At 45.6% G+C, this 16476-nt stretch overlaps 1 protein-coding gene across 1 annotated transcript in view; it reads left to right on the forward strand.

Moving 5' to 3' along the window:
- LOC311137598 (run domain Beclin-1-interacting and cysteine-rich domain-containing protein-like) overlaps window positions 1-13093 on the forward strand; it is a 26522-nt gene extending 13429 nt beyond the window's left edge. The window contains exons 4-13 of the mRNA XM_084172104.1: window positions 1139-1241; window positions 4685-4745; window positions 6347-6479; window positions 6558-6703; window positions 7126-7190; window positions 7339-7577; window positions 7780-7841; window positions 8055-8208; window positions 8548-8641; window positions 12514-13093. Of these exons, the coding sequence (XP_084028230.1) occupies window positions 1139-1241; window positions 4685-4745; window positions 6347-6479; window positions 6558-6703; window positions 7126-7190; window positions 7339-7577; window positions 7780-7841; window positions 8055-8208; window positions 8548-8641; window positions 12514-12662 (1206 nt within the window). The 3' untranslated portion in view covers window positions 12663-13093. The remainder of the gene's footprint in view (window positions 1-1138; window positions 1242-4684; window positions 4746-6346; window positions 6480-6557; window positions 6704-7125; window positions 7191-7338; window positions 7578-7779; window positions 7842-8054; window positions 8209-8547; window positions 8642-12513) is intronic.
- The last annotated feature ends 3383 nt before the right edge of the window (window positions 13094-16476 follow it).

The following is a 16476-nucleotide window of genomic DNA, read 5'->3' on the forward strand; positions in this document are numbered from 1 at the left end:
CCACCTCCATGCTTCACGGTTGGGATGGTGTTCTTGGGGTTGTACTCATCATTCTTCTTCCTCCAAACACGGCGAGTGAAGTTTAGACCAAAAATCTCTATTTTTGTCTCATCAGACCACATGACCTTCTCCCATTCCTCCTCTGGATCATCCAGATGGTCATTGGCAAACTTCAGATGAGCCTGGACATGCGCTGGCTTGATCAGGGGGACCTTGCGTGCGCTGCAGGATTTTAATCCATGACGGCGTAGTGTGTTACTAATAGTTTTCTTTGAGACTGTGGTCCCAGCTCTCTTCAGGTCATTAACCAGGTCCTGCCGTGTAGTTCTGGGCTGATCCCTCACCTTCCTCATGATCATTGATGCCCCACGAGGTGAGATCTTGCATGGAGCCCCAGACCGAGGATGATTGACCGTCATCTTGAACTTCTTCCATTTTCTAATAATTGCGCCAACAGTTGTTGCCTTCTAACCAAGCTGCTTGCCTATTGTCCTGTAGCCCATCCCAGCCTTGTGCAGGTCTACAATTTTATCCCTGATGTCCTTACACAGCTCTCTGGTCTTGGCCATTGTGGAGAGGTTGGAGTCTGTTTGATTGAGTGTGTGGACAGGTGTCTTTTATACAGGTAACGAGTTCAAACAGGTGCAGTTAATACAGGTAATGAGTGGAGAACAGGAGGGCTTCTTAAAGAAAAACTAACAGGTCTGTGAGAGCCGGAATTCTTACTGGTTGGTAGGTGATCAAATACTTATGTCATGCAATAAAATGCAAATGAATTACTTAAAAATCATACAATGTGATTTTCTGGATTTTTGTTTTAGATTCCGTCTCTCACAGTTGAAGTGTACCTATGATAAAAATTACAGACCTCTACATGCTTTGTAAGTAGGAAAACCTGCAAAATCGGCAGTGTATCAAATGCTTGTTCTCCCCACTGTATATGTGGCTGTGTGGGGCTGGTAATGTGTAGTAGTATATATGTGGTTGTGTGGGGCTGGTAATGTGTAGTGTATATATTTGTGGGGGTGTTGGGGCTGGTATTGTGTAGTGTATATATGTGGTTGTGTGGGGCTGGTTGCTGAGTGTAATCTGTCTCTCAAGATGGCTGTGAGGGCCGGTCCCTGATGGAGGTGTCTAGCAGCGGCCTCCCCCCTGTCGCTCGCCTCACTCTTCTCGGGTATCTGGACTGACGCGGGGCTGGGAGACTGGGCTAGAGAGGCAGGGAGCTATGGGTGTGGAGGGTTGGGCTCTATCAACCAAATACACAGCTGGACTCCCGCTATCTCCCGTTGTGCTATATACAAACAAACACGTGACTGGCTCAACTGTTCTGGGGAACTACGGTAAACTTCATAATGTAAAATAATGTGACCCGTGAAAGGAAGAACACAATCTGCTTCATTGCCTAAAGTATTGCAGAAGTTGACTTTAGGTATTAACTTAAAAAGTACCTACAAATATTCACATTTATTGAAAATCTGAAAAAATATAGTTTTGAGGGTATTGAAAAATCATCCCGTGGCTTTTATCAAATACCCCGGTATACGGTATATATGGTATACCGTCCAAGCCTAGTGGAGGGCTAGACTAATGTAGCTAGATTCCATGGCTCTTCCTCAATTTATCTTTCTTCGATTCCTCCCATCCTGTCTCCTCACCTCTTCCTCAACCGAAGGAGGTGAGGAGGGTAGAGGCGAGGAATCGAGGAAAGATTAATTGAGGAAGAACGCATCTCCCCTTACTCTCTCTGCCTTTTTGAGTGACTGATGTTCATGGGTAGGCATGCATGGGTTAGCAGCATGACCTGAAACAAATTAGGATGAAATAATATAAAAAATATATACAGTGAGGGGAAAAAAGTATTTGATCCCCTGCTGATATTTGAACAGTGAGAGACAGAATAACAACAAAAAAATCCAGAAAAACGCTTGTCAAATCATATAAATTGATTTGCATTTTAATGAGGGAAATAAGTATTTGACCCCCTCTCAATCAGAAAGATTTCTGGCTCCCAGGTGTCTTTTATACAGGTAATGAGCTGAGATTAGGAGCACACTCTTAAAGGGAGTGCTCCTAATCTCAGCTTGTTACCTGTATAAAGGACACCTGTCCACAGAAGCAATCAATCAATCAGATTCCAAACTCTCCACCATGGCCAAGACCAAAGAGCTCTCCAAGGATGTCAGGGACAAGATTGTAGACCTACACAAGGCTGGAATGGGCTACAAGACCATCGCCAAGCAGCTTGGTGAGAAGGTGACAACAGTTGGTGCGATTATTCGCAAATGGAAGGAACACAAAATAACTGTTAATCTCCCTCGGCTTGGGGCTCCATGCAAGATCTCACCTCGTGGAGTTGCAATGATCATGAGAACGGTGAGGAATCAGCCCAGAACTACACGGGAGGATCTTGTTAATGATCTCAAGGCAGCTGGGACCATAGTCACCAAGAAAACAATTGGTAACACACTACGCCGTGAAGGACTGAAATCCTGCAGCGCCCGCAAGGTCCCCCTGCTCAAGAAAGCACATATACAGGCCCATCTAAAGTTTGCCAATGAACATCTGAATGATTCAGAGGAGAACTGGGTGAAAGTGTTGTGGTCAGATGAGACCAAAATGGAGCTCTTTGGCATCAACTCAACTCGCCATGTTTGGAGGAGGAGGAATGCTGCCTATGACCCCAAGAACACCATCCCCACCGTCAAACATGGAGGTGGAAACATTATGCTTTGGGGGTGTTTTTCTGCTAAGGGGACAGGACAACTTCACCGCATCAAAGGGACGATGGACGGGGCCATGTACCATCAATCTTGGGTGAGAACCTCCTTCCCTCAGCCAGGGCATTGAAAATGGGTCGTGGATGTGTTTTCCAGCATGACAATGACCCAAAACACACGGCCAAGGCAACAAAGTGGCTCAAGAAGAAGCACATTAAGGTCCTGGAGTGGCCTAGCCAGTCTCCAGACCTTAATCCCATAGAACATCTGTGGAGGGAGCTGAAGGTTCGAGTTGCCAAACTTCAGCCTCGAAACCTTAATGACTTGGAGAATATCTGCAAAGAGGAGTGGGACAAAATCCCTCCTGAGATGTGTGCAAACCTGGTGGCCAACTACAAGAAACGTCTGACCTCTGTGATTGCCAACAAGGGTTTTGCCACCAAGTACTAAGTCATGTTTTGCAGAGGGGTCAAATACTTATTTCCCTCATTAAAATGCAATTCAATTCATAACATTTTTGACATGTGTTTTTCTGGATTTTTTTGTTGTTATTCTGTCTCTCACTGTTTATAAATAAACCTACCATTAAAATTATAGACTGATCATGTCTTTGTCAGTGGGCAAACGTACAAAATCAGCAGGGGATCAAATACTTTTTTCCCTCACTGTATATCTTTGGGTTAGCATCATATGGACAGCTTTAAGCAATATGTCAATGACTCTACCTTTTTTCTTTTGAACTTTTCATTTGGTATAATATCTTCCAGATCGGTGCCCATTGGTACCTAGTCCTTTCAGAGGGAAAGGTTTTCCCATTTGGAATCCAGCTAGACGCTGGCCTGGCATTTGGGCTTCATAATGTCTTTGCTGCTCCAGAGTTAGAGAGATGAGGTGTGAGTTTATGTATACGCCTATGGTTTTGATGTCGGTGGGGGTCTTCAGTTAGACTTGTCAATTTGTTGGCAGCAGTGCATAGCTGCTGCTGCTATTGTGTCTTCATTCATTCATCCATCCATTCACTCACCAATTGATTTAGGCTTTCTGTGTGCATGAGATGGCCTCGCTGATGCACATCCAGTGGTGTTGGTACTCCACACGGTCTCACTGCTTTTCAGTTCCACCTAGAAACAGGAACTACCTAATAATCATTCCACTTTGTCAAGTTGCCAATTTCCACTGTGCTGCAGTGGTAGCAATGACAGTCTGGCTTGCATTATAGGAGGTATATGTAATATTTTGCATTGTAATTTCAGAATGTCCTTAATATATCTACAGTAATAGTGGAATGATAGTGTTTCAAAATTGCAAATTGACTAGGGGCCAGCAAAGGGTAAGCGTCAAACATGTAGAACTCACTCGGCCCCAGTTAATTTGACGAGACGGCCCGTCTTTTGTTTGACCAATAAGAAGGCTGCACCATTATAATTAAATTTTGTGTGGGCCCAATTTTTTTTTGGGGGGGGGAGATATTGTGAAATGCTATCATTACACTATTAGTGTAGATATATTGACATTTTCTGAAAAGACAATGCAACTATATTACGTATAGCTCCTTTAAAATAAACATTGGATACTACACATGCGAGACTAGAGTAAAGAGCTTTACAAAGGACTACCACCAAATCGTATTAGTTGTGTTCTATAAGGGTGTAGCTATTCATAAATGATGAGATGATAATTCTAGCTCTGGTGAGAAATACTGCTGTTTGGTTTGCTTTCATAAGACAAAGGGCACTTGTTGAATATGTCAGAATTTGCAGCGAACTAACGAGTTAATCTTTCAGTCCTTTTGCATAAAAAGGTAGTGATTTTTCTTTGATTGTCTGAATTTGATGCCTTTCTTTTGAACCAAATGATGCTAGTAGAGCCTAATCTCTCTCTCTCTCTCTCTCTCTCTCTCTCTCTCTCTCTCTCTGTCTCTCTGTCTCTCTGTCTCTCTCTGTCTCTCTCTCTCACACATACAGATGCAGACATAAAGCGCAGTGTGACATCCAGTGGCCGCTCTTTCCTGAGATCAGAGTCTATGTAAGAACTGCTTCCTCCCTTCACAACCCCCCTGCTAGCCTCAAATATGTAGGCCAAATCGACCTCTAGACCCTTGTGCACTTGTGGAGATTTGACAGGTGTAAACAATTTGTTAAGAGCACCAACTTGCCCTCTGATAGGATAAGTCTTAACCAAGATCTCCAAAAGTGTATAATCTATGGGCACAAATAGTTGTAATGCGCATGTGAAAATCATAACTGGCGTGCAGATCGGTAGAAATGGTAGGATAAATTATAAATTGGCACTTCACTTGAAAAAGGTTGCCGACTCCTGTTAGGGGAGAGTGGAGTACGTTGAGCCAAAGGGGGAAGTTGAGCCGCCCTTGTTTCTAGGAAACCATACACAAAAATGAATCATTTGACCAAATATTTAGGAAGAGGTCATCATTTCATGGAGTCTGTGAAGGAAGAAACCACATGGAAAAAGTGGTAAGCAAGTTAGGTCCAAAAAACTGATTTTCACCAAAGTCAAATGAATTTATTGTGTTAGAGGTTTCATGATACTTGTATCTAAACCAAAGTAGATAATTTAAAGATTATTCTATACATCAGTTGGTGTCTCTATAAGCTTCAATATGAGGTCCTAAACCTAGCATGAAAGTGCATCCTTGTAGCTGTACAGTCAAAATGTTTGCCTTTCTATTGCTGGATTCGAACTTGCAACCTTTGAAATCAGAGGCAGATGCTTATTTACTTGTCCTGGCATTTCCTGTTTCCATCAGCCCGGTCGGGATTTTCTTTCAGTTGGTTTAATGACTTTTGTCGGTCATATGCTAGTTGTCTTTCATCCCCTGAGCCTAGTGATCCATAATAGCCTAGTGATCCATAATAGCCTAGTGATCCATAATAGCCTAGTGATCCATAATAGCCTAGTGATCCATAATAGCCTAGTGATCCATAATAGCCTAGTTTCCACTTAGTTTTCATTGAGGCTTGTAGCTCTTTACCAGATTCACTTCTTCGAAACCCCTCACATTTTCAAACTAGCCTAGGCTTGCTGACTCCAACATCCCATAGTATTCCACTCGAAATCTCTCACCAATATTGTATATTTTGACATTGATTTCTCCTGCCCCTGGCCTTGGCCACACCCCTCCTTGGCCCAATGAAGAATGGTAGTCCGTGGAGTGGGCCGGACTATAGACAGAATTTTTAGGTTCCGATCAAACCCTTATCAAGCACAGAGGTAAAGTTGAAAAAGAAAAGGCGACATAGTTAAAATTAGGCTATTTTTGTTTGTGGTAGTTAAAATTAGGCTATTTTTGTTTGTGGTAGTTAAAATTAGACTATTGTTTGTGGTAGTTAAAATTGGGCTATTGTTTATGGTACTTAAAATTGGGCAATTGTTTGTGGTAGTTGAAATTAAGCTGTTTGTGGTGGTTAAAATGAAGCTGTTTGTGATAGTTGAAATGAAGCTGTTTGTGGTAGTTAAAATGAAGCTGTTTGTGGTAGTTAAAATGAAGCTGTTTGTGGTAGTTAAAATGAAGCTGTTTGTGGTAGTTAAAATTTAGCTGTTGTTCGGGGATGTTTGGTGTATGCTTGTTCTCTATTACTACGATACATTTTTCTCTCTCTCCTCAGCTCTCCGTCGTTCCTCCAGTCTAACTCGGCTGAGTCGGTGGCCATGGGGCTCCTCAGGCAGTTTGAGGGCATGCAGCTCCCCGCAGCCTCGGAGCTCGACTGGCTGGTCCCAGAGCAAGACGCACCACAGAAGGTACACACACACACACACACACACACACACCCCCCTACACTCACACAAACTGACCTGTATCCTGCCTCTACCCCTCAGCTCCTGCCCATCCCTGACTCCCTGCCCATCTCTCCTGACGACGGGGAGCATGCTGACATCTACAAGCTGAGGATCCGGGTGCGAGGGAACCTGGAGTGGGCCCCGCCGCGACCCCAGATCATCTTCAACATCCACCCCGCGCCCAAGTGAGTCCTTAACACACACACACACACACACACACACACAAACACACGGGTCACAAACTTAGTTGCTGACTTCACACTATTCTCTGTTTGCCTCTACCCCTTTTTGTCTCTCCCTCTCTCGCTGTCTCTCCCTCTCTCTCTCTCTCTCTCTCTCCCCCCTCTCTCTCTCTCACTGTCTCTCCCTCTCTCTCTCCCTCTCTCTCTCGCTGTCTCTCCATCTCTCTCTCGCTGTCTCTATCTCTCTCTCTCTCTCTCTCTCTCCCTCTCACTGTCTCTCCCTCTCTGTCTCTCCCTCTCTCTGTCTCTCCCTCTCTCTCTCTGTGTCTCTCTCCCTCTGTCTGTCTGTCTCTTTGTCTCGCGTTCTGTCTATTTTTATTTTTCTGTCTCACTAACCCTCCCCCCTCCCCTTTACTCTCTATCAGGAGGAAGATAGTTGTGGCTAAGCAAAACTACCGCTGTGCAGGCTGCGGGACTCGCATAGACCCAGGTACAAACCATATTGAAGACACACGCTGCCAAAGCACGACCACCCATGTTATTTCTATCCTACGGCGGCCATTTTGTGTCAAACCTCACCCCCTGCCTCACTCACATTAAAACCCACTCTGTTTCCCCTCCTCCCCTCCACTGGACAGACTACATCAAGCGACTGCGCTACTGCGAGTACCTGGGCCGCTACTTCTGCCAGTGTTGTCACGAGAACGCCCAGGCGGTGGTGCCGGGCCGCGTGCTGAGGAAGTGGGACTTCAGCAAGTACTACGTCAGCAACTTTGCCCGGGACCTGCTGGGCAAGATATCAGGAGACCCCCTGTTCAACCCCAACGACGTCAACAGTAGCCTCTACAAGAAGAACAAAGTGCTGGAGACTGTCCGGGTGAGAGGACTGAACTTTGTTATGCTTTAGCCTGGTTAGTCTAGTTTAATGCTTATCTGATCTTAGGTTTGGTTTGGTTAGTTATTTTACTTGACTTTAGTTCATTTTACTGTAACCCACTCGTACTAGAAGGAAAATGCGTTACAGTTATGAGTTTGAAATGCGTTCTGTAAACTAAGTGAATTTTCCTACTATTCTTCAGGTTTTGAGGGTCCAACTATTCCACATGAAAAATCTCTTCAAGACCTGCCGCCTAGCTAGAGAGTAAGTTGTGTGTGTGTGTGTGTGTGTGTGTGTGTGTGCGTGCGTCCTCCTGCAATGACTGGTATTGTTGGTATGAGACAGTCCATTCCATTGACATGTCTTCTAAAATAGTATTCCTCTGCTACTGCTATGTGTCTGCACTGTCAGGTAAAGTATTCCAGTTATGGATGGTGTGAATTCCCCTGACGCGTGTCCCTGTGTTTCGCCCCACAGCGTGCTGGACCAGTTCGACAGCCTCCCTTGTCACCTGACTGAGGACCTGCACCTGTTCTCCCTCAGCGACCTCAGCGCTGTGCGCAACGGAGAGCTGGCCCCACGGCTACGGGAGCTGCTGAAATTGGGTTCCGCACACGTGACCGGCTGTGTGGTGAGAATGCATTGACTTATCATGAACTAGATACTCCTGTTGTCACTATAGTTAAAGCTATGATCCTGTAATAGAGACATTCATTTTGATATGGGTGTGTACATTCTATCCATATGAGTTGCATGATAGGTCGTCACCAATCCAGTGTGATTGTGAACTAACATTCTGACGTTGTCGTTCTATAAGATGGCAGGTACTGTATGTGTCAAATGACTATTTGTGCCGTGTGTTCCAGTGGACTTGAGGGTGTCCTAACGTGACATTTTAAAAGTAAAAAATAGTTTTATTCTCAGTGTGTATGCCTTCAATTTTCCCTCTTTCTGTCTTTGTCTCCCACAGCTGTGTCAGGCCAAGGGCTTCGTGTGTGAGTTCTGCGGCAACGACAAAGACATCATCTTCCCCTTCGAGCTGAACAAGTGCACGTGCTGCGAAGGTGAGCCCCCCCTGCTGGTGGGAGGACTGGGTGTCCCGCGGGCCCCCTCTCCCTTCCTGACCCCCTCCTGGAGAAATTGGAAGTTCCGCAGGCTGGCCAGGGCCCTGTCCCAAGACAGGAGAGAGGGAGAGGGAGGAGAGGAAGAGGAAGAGGAAGAGAGTGAGGCAAGGGAAGATAAGGACAAATGGACTGGAGAGGGAGAGAAGGAGACAAGGAGAACAGAATGGGAGACGAGGTTGTTATTCACAGCGTTCAGACATGGAACTCTGGCCAAGGCCTTTTGGAGTAAAGGAAGGGTAGAAGATGGGGAGCTAGAGGGAGGGAGAGAAGGAGAGAGGGAAGGAGTGGAGGAGGAAGGAAACTATGAAACTGTGGAGGACAAAGAAAGGGAGGTGAGGGAAGACGGTGAGGGAAGTGCAGAAGAACACGTGAAGAAAGAGAAGGGCCACTTATTTAAGGACCTCGGTGTCAGCAAACTAACCAACACTTTCTCCAAGGACAATGGATCCGGTGAAAGAGAGAAAGAAAAACAGGGGGATGAGGAAGGGACAGAGAAGGAAGAGAGGAGAGGACTCTGGATGGTTCCAGGGGTCGGGAGGCTAGCGAAGGCTTTCTCAAAAGGGAAAGTAGAGGCGGAAGAGAAAAAAGAGGCAGAGGAATTAGAAAAGTGTGAAAGTAAAGGGAAATTCTTTCAAAAAGATTCTTGGGAAAAAGGAGAAAGTGAAGTAGAGGAGAGTAACAGTAGGGTAGTAGTGGGAGGAAAGGATGGAGGGATCACGGTGAAAGGGGAGAGGTTTTTGGGGCTTAGGTTGCGCAACATTTTCTCCAGAGACACCAGAAAGAAAGAGGGGAGGAAGATGAGTGAAGAAACCGATAGAATGGAAAGAGAGAGAAAGGAAAGAGAGGGAAAGGAAAGAGAGGGAAAGGAAAGAGAGGGAAAGGAAAGAGAGGGAAAGGAAAGAGAGGGAATGGAAGAGCAGGAGACTGAGACCCCATCTAACTGGAGATCCCGCAAAACACGCAAAGCCAGGAGGATGACAATAGGTAGGAGGGAGAGGGAGGAGAAGCAGGAGGAGAGGGGGAGGAGACAAGAGGAGGAGGAGAGAAGTAAAGGGGGAGGAGACAATAGGAGGAGGAGAGAAGTAAAGTGGGAGGAGACAAGAGGAGGAGGAGAGAAGTAGAGGGGGGTGGAGACAGAGGAGGAGGAGGGGGAGGAGACAGAGGAGGAGGAGGAGACAAGAGGAGGAGGAGAGAAGTAAAGTGGGAGGAGAGGGTGGTGGAGACAGAGGAGGAGGAGGAGGAGGAGGAGAGGGGGAGGAGACAGAGGAGGAGGAGAGAAGTAAAGTGGGAGGAGACAAGAGGAGGAGGAGAGAAGTAAAGTGGGAGGAGAGGGTGGTGGAGACAGGAGGAGGAGGAGGAGAGAAGTAGAGGGGGGTGGAGACAGAGGAGGAGGAGAGAAGTAAAGGGGAAGGAACAGAGCAATAGATGGAGGGCGGTGACCAAGGCTCTCTAGCCAAGCCTAACATAACAGAGGAGGAAGAGAAGACAGATAGAGGAAGGGTAGAAACAGGAGGATGGAGGGAGGAGAGGAGGGAAAGCAGCTTTTCATTGACTTCCAAACAGAAATACATTCCCTCTCTGAGTATTGGGAAGGATGTAGAGAATAGTAGGGAATACCAAGAGAAGGTTTGGTTACAATCAATCCCAGATCAGTTGCTGTCCCAATCAACCCCTATGGCCTACTGGTCAATTTGGAATTAGGAAAATATCATCCAATTCCAAAAGACATGATTTAGAGATGCAGAATGTATAGCATTCTCATTGCCATTGACTTGTACTAGTTGTCATAAAGAGTTATTAAGAGACTTAATGAAGACAGGTGGGCCGAGGTGAATTGGTATGGAAATATGCAACCTAGGATATTGTTTACATGGGTATCAATTCACATTGGCAGTCACAGCCTAGAATTTCAACTCCCTCGTTAATTTCATTGTTGATCACTTCTTGCGTGGAATTCTTTGCACTCCTGTGTGTGTGGTGGATTGAGCTTTCCTCACTGTGGTGGTGGTGGTTGAACTGGTTTCCCTCACTATGGTGGTGGTGGTTGAACTGGTTTCCCTCACTATGGTGGTGGTGGTTGAACTGGTTTCCCTCACTATGGTGGTGGTGGTTGAACTGGTTTCCCTCACTATGGTGGTGGTGGTTGAACTGGTTTCCCTCACTATGGTGGTGGTGGTTGAACTGGTTTCCCTCACTATGGTGGTGGTGGTTGAACTGGTTTCCCTCACTATGGTGGTGGTGGTTGAACTGGTTTCCCTCACTATGGTGGTGGTTGAACTGGTTTCCCTCACTATGGTGGTGGTTGGTTGAACTGGTTTCCCTCACTATGGTGGTGGTTGAACTGGTTTCCCTCACTATGGTGGTTGGTTGAACTGGTTTCCCTCACTATGGTGGTGGTTGGTTGAACTGGTTTCCCTCACTATGGTGGTGGTGGTGGTTGAACTGGTTTCCCTCACTATGGTGGTGGTTGAACTGGTTTTCTGGTGCAAGGTGGTGGTTGAACTGGTTTTCTGGTGCAGGGTGGTGGTTGAACTGGTTTGCTTGTGCAGGGTGGTGGTTGAACTGGTTTTCTGGTGCAGGGTGGCACTACTGGTGTAAGGTAGTTAGTTGTAGTATGATCTGACATCTTTGGTTGTGGCTGCCACAGTTGTTTGATCTTGTTGTCTGGCCTCTCCATGGTGCCTCACTGACCTCTGGCCTCTACTCAGTATGGCTGTCAAAGGTCAAAAGGTCCTACTGGCCTCACCTTTTGATGTAAGGAATGTAAATGTTAGAGGTAATGCCAAATAACATTGTTTTTAACCGAGGTATAGGCTACAGTGTTTGTCAGCTGTGTTCATGAATTTAAAATGTGACATGGCATAATTTGCCAAAGAGTTGCTATTGCTGTCTGCATCCCCTGACAGAATTGTAAAGTTATTTAGTATTTGAAAGTGGTTCTTAGTGTTTTATTTAAGTACAGAGACAGGTTTATATTGTGAAGCTTGAGGAATGAAGATATGGGCCTATTTCATGTGTACGTAATGGAGGACGATGAATTGGAGTGACAGAAAGGGTTTTTATTATTTTGATGTGTGACTGGCTGTCCACCATTATTATTTAAGCATCAACTTCTCTGTTTGAATGTAAAATAAACACATTTGTGAATTTCAGTTTCTTTGTCATTTCATTATCGTGGGAAAAATATATTCATTAGAAAATATTGTTTAAAAAAAAGTATACAATTGACGCTTCCACACAGATGTTTCTTGAAATGGTTCAGGCACACAAGTCTGAGCTTTAGAAGCAGTGTCTCTGCCTCTATTGAGGATAGGCTTCTCATTGCGGTCATGTCTGAACTGGTTTGAATAGGGAACTGAATCTTGACAGGTTTCTGTGTTTTACCACTCCTCTCTCCCACCTTCTGCCTTGCCACCAGCCTTACCTCTTTTTTATAGTCCTCTGTCACCCCTCCCCCTCACTTCAGAGACTATCATTGGTTCTTCTGCCGTGACATCACAGCGCCTCAGCCCTCTTCCCATTGTGAGAAATGTTGTCAAACCGGTTATTACCGTTGCCGAACGCGCCCCCATGTTTGCTTAGTTGGTTAGCAGGGGAGTTATGAGATGGAACACCTCTTTTGAGTGAATAAGGACGTTGTCCATATATGTCCTTGCATTCTTCCTCTGCACATCCACAAGACAATGTCTTTTTTAAATGGACCCCACCCATGTGGATACGAGTTGTGTGTGTTTGTCTGTGTCTCTTACATATTGTTTCAGTATGGTAGCTTTTGCACTGACCTCTTTCTTTTGTGTTGTCTTGTCTTTCAGAGTGCAAGGCGTGTTTCCACAGCAAATGTTTCCGGGCAGGCAAGGAGTGCCCGCGGTGCCAGCGCCTGGCAGAGAGGCGGGAGAGGATGGCACGCAAGAACATGGAGGAGCAGGAGGATAAGGAGGAGGACGAGGGAGGAGGGAGCTAGGACGACGGACTGAGAAACGAGGGAGGAGGGAGCTAGGATGACGGACTGAGAAACGAGGGAGGAGGGAGCTAGGATGACGGACTGAGAAACGAGGGAGGAGGGAGCTAGGATGACGGACTGAGAAACGAGGGAGGAGGGAGCTAGGATGACGGACTGAGAAACGAGGGAGGTGGGAGCTAGGATGACGGACTGAGAAACGAGGGAGGTGGGAGCTAGGATGACGGACTGAGAAACGAGGGAGGTGGGAGCTAGGATGACGGACTGAGAAACGAGGGAGGTGGGAGCTAGGATGACGGACTGAGAAACGAGGGAGGTGGGAGCTAGGATGACGGACTGAGAAACGAGGGAGGTGGGAGCTAGGATGACGGACTGAGAAACGAGGGAGGTGGGAGCTAGGATGACGGACTGAGAAACGAGGGAGCGAGGACTGGAAAAGAAAGAAGAAAAAACCAAGAGCACAACACGACAATGATTGTAGTGACTGACCCCCCTCCATTCATCCCTCCTTTGTCCCTCTTCTCCCTGGAAGCTTCTGGATAGTGGATGAGCTCTGATGCTTTTGATTGTTTTTCAGTAGCTTTAGCTTCATCAAAATATTAGATTTTTTCCTTCACCTAAACTGACAGGATTCTTGCTTTTGTTTTTTGAATGCCTTGTCAATATGCTAAATGGCATATTATATTAATATATTGGCTACTTTTTCTGCTTTTATGGTTTGCTGCTCTGATTGCAGATATCATAGTATGATGTAGTCCTGCCATTTATGTGAACAAGTGATCATTTTAAATAGAACAAGGTAGGTAGAAGTACTGAAATCAACCACAACAAATAACAAAGAATCCCTTTAATTCAAGTACGTTTTACTCCAACCCATTTGATGCTATTATAGCCAAGTGCCTCCGCGACCAATGTTCTTGTAATGGCATAGCTGGCACCACTGGTTGTTCTAGAGGAGATGGAATGATAGGTCTGTGGAGGGAGTCTTTCAGTCAGTGCTGCACAGAGTTACAAATATTTTTAAGATGAGGCAGTGGAGGTGCCGTGTTCGTCCTTACAAATATTTTTAAGATGAGGCAGTGGAGGTGCCGTGTTCGTCCTGCTTTGTGTGCGTGTGTGTGTGTGTGTGTGTGTGTGTGTGTGTGTGTGTGAGATAATGTGTGCATTTACAAAAAAGTGAGTGGAAGTGTGTACTATGAAGTGAATGTGTGTGAGGGGTGTGTGTTTGTGTGTGTGTGTGTGTGTGTGTGTGTGTGTATATATGTCTACCTGCATCCGTGTGAAAAGGTTTTGCACCAGCCTAATCGGGCACTTAATATTTCATTTTCTGTGTCAAATATGAAGTGTGTTTTTTTTTGGTTGATTTATTCAATTTAATTGCACTGATCTGTCGGGTTGGGGAGGTGGCAAGGGGCGTTGCTGATGTTTATCTCACACAAAGCATATAGGGCTTTCACAGGTTATAGGGCTTTCACGGGTTATAGGGCTTTCACGGGTTATAGGGCTTTCACGGGTTATAGGGCTTTCACAGGTTATAGTACCTCTCTCACTTTAGCCTCATACGACCATCCTGATCTTGTGAGCTTACATTCTGTGTCGCTACACGGATTCAACTTGGGCCTCTGCTGTATTCAGAGTGCCTTCATGGTTTTGCTGTATTCAGAGTGCCTTCATGGTTTTACTGTATTCAGAGGGCCTTCATGGTTTTACTGTATTCAGAGGGCCTTCATGGTTTTACTGTATTCAGAGGGCCTTCATGGTTTTACTGTATTCAGAGGGCCTTCAAGGCTTTTGCTGTATTCAGAGGGCCTGGTGGGTTTTGCTATATTCAGAGGACCTGGTGGGTTTTGCTGTATTCAGAGGGCCTGGTGGGTTTTTCTGTACTCAGTGGGCCTGGTGGGTTTTGCCCTATTCAGAGGGCCTTCAAGGCTTTTGCTGTATTCAGTGGGCCTTCAAGGCTTTTGCTGTATTCAGTGGGCCTGGTGGGTTTTGCTGTATTCAGTGGGCCTGGTGGGTTTTGCTGTATTCAGTGGGCCTGGTGGGTTTTGCTGTATTCAGAGGACCTGGTGGGTTTTGCTGTATTCAGTGGGCCTGGTGGATTTACACACTGTGGAAACCTATCATCCAAGTTTCACCGTTAATGTTTATGATGACTGATGGAAAGAAGATATGGAACGGTGTTGATTGAAGAGTTTTGGGACGAATCTATTGTGTTTCTTCTGGTCGCTCTGGTTAGCGATCCCCTGACTGTCAAAGACGATGGCGTGTATGGGGATTGTGCACATTCACAAGGCTATTGGTAATACACAACATTTTGGCCTGGTTTTCCTGACAGATTAAAGCCGAGTCTCCGACTAAGAAGCTTTTACGATGGAGAATTTCCATTAGACATGCTTTCTGTTTCTGGGAAACTAGCCCGTAGATCACAGGACTACATATAAACAGACTGGCTGGAAAAACAAACATCAAACCAGCATAGCGTTCGCCCTCATAAGACTCATAATTCGATGTTCCCTTCCCGATAGACTTACGTGTACGTTCTATTACCAACCAGGGGAGTATAACCTATTCATCTTAACATTTTAACAAGCCTGCTTTAAAATGAAACTCTATTAATATGATCGTCGCCCGGAAGGCGTCTGGGCCTGTGTTCACAAAGTCTCTCAGAGTAGGAGTGCTGATCTAGGATCAGACCCCCCCCCGTCCCCCGTCCCCCATCCGTCCGTCCATGTAGTAGTATCCATTATGATCCGAAAGGCTAAACTGATCCCAGATCAGCAGTCCTACTCCGAGACACATTGTGATCTCCAGTTGATTTTACTGATGGCCTCCCCCGACCCAAGCAGACTCCCGTCCTTATTAAATATACCACCGTTTTTCTATGTGTAGGGTGCCGTGGAGGTTTAAAGTAAACTACTGGAAGAAAATGCTATTGTTTTATTGTTTGTGTTTATGTACTGTTATATTATTCTAATATTATGATGACAATAAAAGACTGGTCAGACTGTTTCTACTGGTGCCGTTGCTTTTTTCCTGGGGGATTGTGGGATGGGATGGGCGGTTTGTACGGTGGCCCTTAGGGCCAAAGTAGCTTTGGGTTGCATCCCAATCTTCTTTCTCCTGAAGAGTGCACTTGACTGGTTTATGGAAACTCCCTCGAGCCCGTGCCTTACACCGATCTAATGCTTTAAAACTTGTGTTGAGTAGTGAACGAGGCCACACATGAGGAGGAAGGAGAGATTATTGGGACGTAACCATGGCTTGATATTTTTCTGCCAGAAGACATATTTTTATTTAGACAATGAAGCGAATGGAGTCGAGCAGAAGGCATGACAATTATGTGAACTTATAGCTATTTTCCATTTTGTTATTTTCCAGCATCGCAGGCTGTTACCAGGCGTAAGTGTTAATTGAGCCCTGTGGGTAATGAGGACTGGAATAGCAAGGGCTGGTGTGAACACACACACAGAACACACACAGAACACACACAGAACACAAACAGAACACAGCTCTAACAGTCGAGTACTTTTTAGTTACTGTTCATGAAGAACGTGTATTCAGACCTCGGCGCTTCTAAACCTTCAGTGGGGTGTTATTCTTGGTGAACGTGGTATCGTTTCACTAATCTCCACAGGCATTTAGTTGATCAGATAAATAACATATTGACATGTGTAGTAAACCTACATGGACTATAGGGGGCATATTACATGGGGTGCAAAACTCGATTTTCCACATGACAAAAAATCAATACAAATTGAACAATTGTTCAGAGACTTATGGCACCCCCTGTACATTGGTCTAGCTCTTTTCACCCCCC

The sequence above is a fragment of the Coregonus lavaretus genome, assembly GCF_964263955.1.
Source record: "Coregonus lavaretus genome assembly, chromosome: 11".
NCBI lineage: Eukaryota > Metazoa > Chordata > Actinopteri > Salmoniformes > Salmonidae > Coregonus > Coregonus lavaretus.